The sequence below is a fragment of the Sminthopsis crassicaudata genome, chromosome 2 (genome assembly GCF_048593235.1).
Source record: "Sminthopsis crassicaudata isolate SCR6 chromosome 2, ASM4859323v1, whole genome shotgun sequence".
Classification (NCBI taxonomy): Eukaryota; Metazoa; Chordata; class Mammalia; order Dasyuromorphia; family Dasyuridae; genus Sminthopsis; species Sminthopsis crassicaudata.
Window position 1 is genome coordinate 22,981,736 of NC_133618.1, and position 9,572 is coordinate 22,991,307.

A 9,572-nucleotide genomic window follows, 5' to 3' on the forward strand; every position below is an offset into this window, starting at 1 on the left:
ACAATAGCAGAAAAATCCTGCCAACAATTACAGTCCAAATCTACATCCTTCAATTTTCCACCCATTGCTCTTCTTTCTGACCTCTGGGAACCAGAAGAATAAGGATTATCTTGCTTTTGCCACACAGTTCTTCAAATACTTGATGACAGCTATCATTTCATAGTGTAAATTTCCACATCACTAACCTAAACATCTCCAGTTATTTCAACTTATCTTTACATGGTGCAGTTTTTTTTTTTTTTTTCATTTCATTGCCTTGTCACCCTCCACTGGTCACACTTCAGCTTGTCAATCCCCTAAACTATTACATCCAGGATTGACCACGATATCCTAGATATGGTATCATACAGCCAAAATAAAGAGGATTATAGGCTCCCTTATTATAGACTTTACAATCATATTAAAGCAGCCCAAGTTTGCATCAACCTCCGCGGCTATCACTTGAAATTGTTAACTCATGTTGGATTCATGCCATATGAAACAAAAACAAAACATATATCTTCCTCATAAATATTTAAGAATCATCAATATTTACTAGTGTGGTTGATTGTTGTTACTGAAAAACTCATGTGCAAGGCCTAAAAATCAGTAAGAGATTTATCCCTGTTAGAATCCCTTCATAAGACCCTAAAGATCTCTGTTATAATCCCTTCATAAGACCCTAAAGAGATTCATAAGATCCATAAAGACCTAGGATCCAGTGCATTATTTTCCAGATTCTATCAGCTTCTGGGAAATTATCCTGATGATAGTTATTGATATGTTAGATATGCTTAAACTACGATTTGGGAATGTAGAGAGCATGTCATATGGGGGGGGGGGGGGATATCTCCTCTGTGTACTGTAGAATGAAGAGTGAGTATTGTAAAGATAGTCACCTGGGTAAGAAGTGATCTTTCTGTTGGAATCTGTGTATTAGTCACTTCTAGTTGTCTTATGCATATGTTAATTCTTAAGTAATTTGAAGAGTTTATAGACAGATTCCTGATAATTGATAGGCCTTTCTGGGAAGATTTGGACTTTTTTTATAATATCTCGCTTATATGCCCCCTTCTCTCATCTGAAATTGCTACCATTCTGCTTCTGGACTTCATTGCCTCAACTATTATAACAGTCTGCTGATTAATTTCTCTAATTCACATCTCCCACCATAATCCATCCTCTACTCAATTGTCAAAATAATTTCTCTAAAGTTTGAACCTAACTGTGTCAGCCTTTTTCTATTCAATCCAATCCAGTGGCTCCTTATCACCTCCAGAATCAAAAGATAAAGTCTTCTGTTTGGTTCTTATTGCCTTTTATCACCTCATGTTTTTCCACTTTTGACTCATATCATACTGCACATACTCTGTCATTTAATAACACCGTCCTCCTTGTTATTTCCTTATAAACACACTATCTCCCAACACTGGCCAGTTTTGCTTATGGTCCCCGGTGCCTAGAATTCTCTCCCTTCTCATGTCCAATTCCAGTCTTTCCTGACTTTGTTGCTTTCACCACTATAATACCACCTCCTTCAAAGTGCCTTTTCTGATTCCCCATAATATTTTCTTTTCTCCGATTTGTCTTGATCAAAGCTTGTTTATATAATTATTTTCATATCATTTTCCCCTTTGGATTATAGGTTTCTTGATGATGGGGACTGCCTTTTCCACTTAGTATATACCTGGAACATAGTTGTCATTCAACAAAGGCCGCTTTGTTCCAGTTCTCCATCACTATTCCATGGATTCCTCAAAAAGTAGAGTGAGTAGATCAACTGCCACATCTCCAACACTTCCTCAAAACCTGGACATTACTTGATTCACCCAAGGAGACCTAATTTCATTTAAAGCACTTTATATGTTTTTCTCTCTGTGTCCTTTCTCTCCTTAAGTTTCACCTTGCTGACATTTTTTCTTCCAGTGTTTCTATTATGAAGAGCATTATTTTTGATAGAGAAAAGGGGAAAACTAGAGTTCCATAATGTGTTTTCCCCCCTACATCATCTCTTAGCATTGTTTTATCTTGCATAACAATCTGATCCATCTCTTCCTTGTCCTTATTCGCAAGAAAATTTAGAAAGCCTGTCTTAGTGGCCTTAATTATTTTTGAAAGTGTAATCTTCCTTGGGTTTTTGGCATCTCTTATACTCTTCCTAAAGAACTGTCCCACTTTTTGTCTTTCATCATTAACCTCCCTTTCCTTGCTTCTATCTATCATGATGAATTAACCTTTTGAAATCTTAACAAAGAGCTCTCTATATAGGTATGTCAGTCTCTGGAGGCACTCACAGAGCTGCTCGTCCCTCTCAATTTAACTTCTATTCTAGAGTTTCTGGCCATGAGAACCTTTCTCTTTATTCTTTCTGTCATTGTTTCAGGGAGAGATCAAGTTATATCTGCTCTCTCCTGCTTATCTTCCATTCCAAACCAAAATCATATTTTTTTCCTCCAAGTTTCCAGTCAAACAATCGATCAGTATACATTTATTAAATGCATTCTTGGCAGATAAGTGGCACAGTAAATTTTCTTTTGGGACTGGAATCAGGAAGATCTAAATTAAAATCTGATCCCAGACACATACTAGCTGTGACCTACAGGGTTTTCTACAAACTCCTATTTACCTCAGTTTCTTCATTTATAAAATAAGCTGGAGAAGAAAATTTTCTACTTCAATATCTTTGCGAAAAAAACCCCAAATGGAGCCACAAATCATGGGACACAACTGAAAAAACTGAACAACAGCAAATCCATACTGTGTGCCAGACACTATGCTAAACACTGAGGATACAAAAATAGACCAAAAAATTTTAAAAAACATAATTTCTGCCCTCAAGGAACTCATAAGCTAGTGGAATCTAAATTCCCAAATTGCTAATCTCTCCAAATATCTCCTAGTCATTTTTTTTATCATGAGTTTCTTTACTTTGGGAAAGACAGATTCTACAATGTAAAATGCAGCTATTTAGGTTAAAAAAAAATAATTTTACAACTATTTTGAGCTATCCACAGTTTTCTTTAGATTAAAAAATATTCTTGATTATTTGTGGAGAGGGGTGGGTAAGGCATAAATAAAGTTTTGGAACTTTTTTTTTTTTTTTTTAAGTTTTTTGTTTGTTTTGTTTTGCTTTATGACTCAAGAACATGAGCTACTGCTGCAAAGCAAAACCTTGATTGATAGTAGCAAATAGTCCTTTCTAGGAACACCTATTGTCCTCATCTACTTGTGTCTGTATTGAAAGTCCATTTATATCTATCGCAGATGGAGATCCTCCTCCTAGGTTATCTTTCATTTCTGTACATTAATCAACCAATCATCACCCAGTGCCATACTTCTCACTCTCTTTTCTTGAGTGTTTTTTTTTTTTTTTTTTTTTTCCATTCTGTCACTCACCTTTCTTTCACCTTCTTAACTTCAGTTCTTTAGGTCTCAAGGACTCTTCATCATCTCATCCTACCTTGCTTGAGTATTGCCAATCTGTATCCATCCTACTGATAGTTTTAACTTATTTTTTTACTTTTTACTATCTTGGACATTGTTTGTTTTTCTTTAATAACATTTCTTTCATGGCTGTATAATTCACTTTTGCATTCTTGAAGCAACACTTTAAGACAGGGGTTCTCAAATTACAGGTCTGCCGGACAGATGTGGCCCGCTGAGGACATTTATGCGGCCTGCAGGGTTATGGCAAATGGACTGAGGGGCCGAGACAGAGTGTGAGTTTTTGTTTTTACTATAGTCAGACCCTCCAACAGTTTGAGGGACATCATTCTGACTCCCTGGGAATAACTTGTTCTATTCTGCCTTAATAGTAGTTTTCCAGCATCCCTCTTTAGGCAGTCTGGACACATTTTTTTTCCTTTCAAGGAGTCTACATTTTGGACTTCCAAAGCCATTCCAAGATTTCATGTATACTATTAGAAAACCTAAGCTCCCATATTTTTAATGAGAAAACTCAAGTCCTTTGCACGCAAGTTTGTTTTTTTTTTTTTTTTTTTTTTTTTGTTTTGTTTTTTTTAAATAAACTCCAAATCATGTTTTAAGAGAATGGCACATGTAATACTCCCAGAGTGACTGTCCAAAAATTGTTAGATTAAGAGGAAATTAAGGAAAGTAGCAAAGACAGCAAAGAAAAATGAAGCCCTGTATTTCCTTTCAACAATATCAAGTCTACTTAAAGACTTAGAAGAACTAAACAATGACAGCAAAGAACCTAAGGGGCTAAGTACCCTTTTTATTTTATTTTATTTTGAAAATATGAAAATGTATTTAGGGAACACTGAAAAGACAACTAAAATTAATTAAAACTACAACTTCAGGGTTGTAGAAAATAAACCTGTCACTTTTTGGTTTGTGTTATCAACAAAATCCAAAAGAAGAGATAGAGAAATTCTATTCAAAATAACTATATTAGTTTAAGTAATAAACCATTAGTAGAAGTTGGCACCGTTCCAAATATGATGACATCAATGTCATATCATTTTCAATAAATTTACACTTGAAAATATATCTGTGCTTAATATCGGATAGGATACATAATAGGATGACATTTTTGATTCAGAAGAATAAAGCAATACAAAACTAAAACAGTCCCATTCCTTTTCATTCTACATAGGAGTGTTATCTTCAATCTTTAACCACAAATTTGATAAGCATCTCATCATCCAAACTCCTGAATACAACACACAGGCTATTGTCCCATTTAACATTATTTTATCGAATCCTTGGCTCTGCTTTCCCACTCCTTAGTCTTTATTTTTTGGCTTTATTTTCCATCTCTCTTTTTTCCCAACATTTTTAAACCTTCCTTCCCCCCTCCTTAAATAGCAAACAAGAGGCGGCACATGTCAGAGCTGGGGAGTTGCCACTCATTTCTTCCTCTCCCAAACTCAGGTTTTGAATGTATCTCATGTCAAGAGCAAGATATGTCCCACCATGTTGTTTATAAGTCAATGATTTAAAGGATCCTGTGGACCAAGAATAAGAGATCAAGTCTGAGGTGACGCTCTATACTTTGATGGCAGGGACTTACCTCCACCAGCTTATTGGCATGTTCACGGAAAACTTGAGCATATTCCTTGACTTCCTTCTCATTCCCACTCTTGGCAGCTTCAATCAGTACCAGCAATGGGACGTTGGTTTCCAGGAATGAATCTGATATATGATCCATCACTGCCTTTCGAAGCTATAGGAAAAGAAAGCAGAGTAATAAGCAATTGAACACTTGTCAATTGATTTTTTTTTTTCCAATTTGTTTTTTCTGACATATTTACCAATTGTGGTTAAATTTGGGGACAACCTTCTAATTAACATCACCTCCACCCCCATTTCTCCAATATGTCCCTACTCAAGGTAATAAAATGTGATGTAAAGTGCTGAGCCTAACAACTAAAAGACTCTTGCAGCAGCTAAAGCCTCCCTTGGATAAATAAGTAGATGAGGTTTGCCTTCAATGACCACTGGATGACTCTCACATTAGGGTACCTCCATAACTGAGCTTGTGAGTGCTTCGCTATACTTTTTTTTTTTTTTTTTCCCCCCTGAGTCTGGGTTAAGTGACTTGTCTAGGGTCACACAGCCAGGAAGTGTTAAGCATCTGATTTGAACTTGAAGGCTGGTGTTCTATCCATTGCACCAATTAACTGCCCCCAGAACAAAAAGATTTTAGAAAAATATCTAGAAAACAAACTGGATTTACATTGATTGTTGGAGGGTTGTACTGATTATGGGATTTGAATCCAAATAGATAAGTATGGTGTCTTGAAAAACAACAAATTCAAGGAACTGTAAGAAAGATGGGAAGAGTTGAATGAGAAGTAAATGAGGTAAAAAAAAAAAAAGTAAATGAGTAAAGTTGAATGAGAAGTAAAAAGGAGAAGTAAAAAGAAACATACAAGCAGCATATTCAATGGACATAGGAGTGTAAAGGGAAATGATGTTTTAAAAAATGTGAATTCAAATCAATACAACCACCAATCTGGTTACTAGAAGACAGATGGCGAAACTTATGTCTCTCCTCTCGGTAGAATAGAAAACTAAAGGTATATATTGATGAATACATTGTCTGTCGTTGCCAATGGGTCTATTTGTTTTGCTTATCCACACTTCCTTGTTATAAAAGATGGCAATAAGCACAGAATGTTATTGGAAAATGACAGTCTTATAAAAATAATTATAGCCTCAATTAAAATTTATATAAGAAATAAGAAGGCTTGTGTTTCTGTTCTATACAGCATTACTTCCCAATGTCTTGACCTTCTAATCCTCTATGTGTAGGTATATATGTATGTATGATGTATATGCACATATATGTAAATGTATATGTGTATATACCTACACATATAAATTATAAGTGTATATATGTACAGCTATATAAATGTATATTAACTATATATCATATATGTTTTATATATATAAATATATATGTGTTTGCAAGCACAGACTTTTTTTTTTTTTTTAATATATTCCTTACACTCAGTAGAATATCACATCACTATGGTAAGGAGAGCTTTGTTTTCTATCTTTGTATGCCGTGAGAAATGATTATAAATAACCAATAATTTGGAGAAAATTTCCTTTTCTCTTCTAAAATCCTTCAAAAGTTCAGTCTCTTGAATATTACAGATAAGGAGATTGCATTAATTCTCTTCAATTTTGCTCCAGCCCTATCAACCATCCAAAGCATTTAATCTAAGGTGAGGAAACCCATCTATTCAAACTTGGGTGGGACTAAGTCCTTTTGTTTAGATAGCCTCAGGCTGGCCATGGTCTCCTTATAATGATATAAAGTATAAAGATAAGTTTCCCTAGTCCAATCATCACGCTCAGCCTTAATTGAACAATTAAGGGTATATAAAATTTTAGCCCCACTATCACAAGGGTCTTTTGTCTAAGAGAGACAGACAAATGACCATCCTTTGTTAATAACCTGCTGATCTTTTTAATAAAATGATTAAATTACCTTGAAATTACAATGCTAAGTGCCTAATACATAGATAAGTAGGTACTTATCACATGTTTGATAAATTAAATTGAAATGCCACTGAAGTTGGATGACCCAGGACCTAGCTCCATTTTAAACTCTAAGTAAATGTGTAATCCTAGAACAGCCATTGCAACACTCTCAAGCTTCAGTTTCCTAACATGCAAATAAGATTATGTACTTTAGGATTCATAGGTGGTAAAGGAGCAAGAAATACTGTGACATGCTCCATGCACACATGGAAGAAGAAGATTTTGTGATACACACTGACTGTGCAGCTTTCTTCTTAGTGGTCACTCCACAGTTCTCTGAGCCCTTAAGGTTCTCAGCAAGTGCTGAAATGCCTGAGTAAAGATAGTTCCTCATTTGAGTTTCCCTATGGCAATAAAATTCCACATTGGGATTTTTCTGAATGATCCGAGGGCTAGATCAGAGAGCTAGAGCTGTGAGGAGGACCGTCAGAGGTCATGGCACTGGAATTCTTTCTTCTAGGTAGGATGAAGAGAGAAAGAGTGAAAACTGGAATCCGATACTGTGCTTCCAATCTGGGCTCTAGCTGTGTGTCATTAGGACCATCTCTTATCCATCCATACACAATCTCAGTTTCCCCTTTTAGATAAGAAGTACACTGAATTAATGTCCCACTTGGATCTTATTTCCAATATCACATGAATACTGGATGATCACAAAGGCAGGGCCAGTTCTGGGTAAAAGCATGAAGGGATGATGCCTTTTTCTTTTTTTCCCATTTTTCATGGCTTCTGTACTTGAAGTACTTTTATGTCCAGGATTCTCACAGTCTCTTCCCTTTCCTCCTATAAAGATCTTTTCATATCTTGTATCCAAATGATGGAATAAATAATAACAACTGAAGGGGACAGTCCTCTCAAGACAATGTCTATTATAATAAAGACTGGGACCTTAAATAAGGAGAGAAGGGGTATCTATCACAGAAAGACTTCAGCCCCTTCTGAATGCTATGCATTTCCAATTACCAAAATGTATTTCAGAAAGGAAATAAAGACTCTTTCTTTGGAATGATGGAAGTTCATGGATACAGAATATTGAATATGCTATCAGATCACTGATAGTGATTATGGTCACCACAAAAGTATTAATATGGTCACTACATTAGTTTCATTTAATGAATTTTCTTTGTTAAAAAGGAAGACTCCTCTTGGGGGAGTATATCTGATAGGTCCCCAGCCCTTGTTCCCAGAATTTCCTTTCACCAAAAGCAAAAATGCTTATCTAGTTAAGAAATGTGAAGCAATTAACTCTTATCTGTTGCTGGACCTTACTAAAATTCAGCACCTTGCAAAAACTTCCATCCAGTCTTCTCACCTGACTGACATCTTGGCTCTTTAATTGTTCCTTTGTAAAAGTCACATCCTGACTTCTTTACTTGATGACATCCTGACTCCCCAGCTGGAAAAGACTATATCCCGTTTTTGTTGTTGTTGTTTTTTTTCTTCTTCTTCTCTTCTCTGACTGTTATCCAGCCGACTGAAATCCAAAATCCACTGTATAAACTCTCCAAATTTTCCTATACTTTACTAGATTCTCTTAGAGACTATTCTATTGGCTTTTGAATTAATAAAATCTTTTTGTGATTACAAGAGAATCTCCTTGAAATCTTTCAAATGACTATGAACCATGACTCTAGGACATTTCATAACTAGAAATGAAAATTTAAATGTTAGTTGTTGAATTTAAAAATATTAAATTCAGCCTTCTACCTAAACAAAGATGAACCACAAATGCTTTCCCAACCATAGATAAGATAATAGCTAAATCTGACTTTCTTCTATAATCTGATTCCTACACATGGCTTCTTAAAGATCAAAAAGGCAAGTCTACCCAGTTCCCCAGAATCCTACCACTGCCACAATTTTTGCAATATTCCAGTGGGATGTGCAAAAATGTTTGTAGCAGCCCAATTTGTAGTGGCAAGGAACTGGAAGCTGAGTGGATGCCCATCAGTTTGGGATGGCTGAATAAGTTATGGGCTATGAATGCTATGGAATATTATTTTTCATAAGAAATGATCAGCGAGATGATTTCAGAAAAGCCTGGAGAGACTTATATGAACTGATGCTAAATGAAGTGAATAGAACCAGGAGAACATTATACAAGGAAAACAAGATTATGTGATGATCAACTCTGATGGATGTGGTTCTTTTCAACTGTCAGGTGATTCAGCCCAGTTCCAATGGTCTTGTGATAGAGAGAGCCACCTGCATCCAGAGAGAGACTGTGGGGACTGAATGTGGTTCCCAACATTGCATTTTTACTTTTTTTTTTGTTTGTTTTCATTTTATTTCTTCTTTTTTTTTCTTTTTTGATTTTGATTTTTTTTGTGTGTGCAGCATGATAATTGTGGAAATAAATATGTATAGAAGAATTGTCCACATTTAATATATATTGGATTACTTGCCATCTAGGAGAAGGGGTGGAGGGAAGGGAGGGAGTAAAAAATTGGGAACCAAATTTTGCAAGAGTGAATGCTGAAAACTATCTATGCATATGTTTTAAAAATAAAAAGCTTTAAAAGATTAAAAAAAATATATTACACTGGGAATGAAGGCACTCATCCTCAGGAGAAAAT

The 9,572-nt window shown here is 35.5% G+C and overlaps 1 protein-coding gene across 1 annotated transcript in view; it reads right to left on the reverse strand.

Annotated features, from left to right (window-relative positions):
• Positions 1 to 9,572, reverse strand: part of CTNNA2 (catenin alpha 2) — a 1,514,496-nt gene that overhangs the window by 340,336 nt on the left and 1,164,588 nt on the right. Inside the window, 1 exon segment of the mRNA XM_074285480.1 lies at positions 5,015 to 5,167. Coding sequence (XP_074141581.1) covers positions 5,015 to 5,167 — 153 coding nt within the window.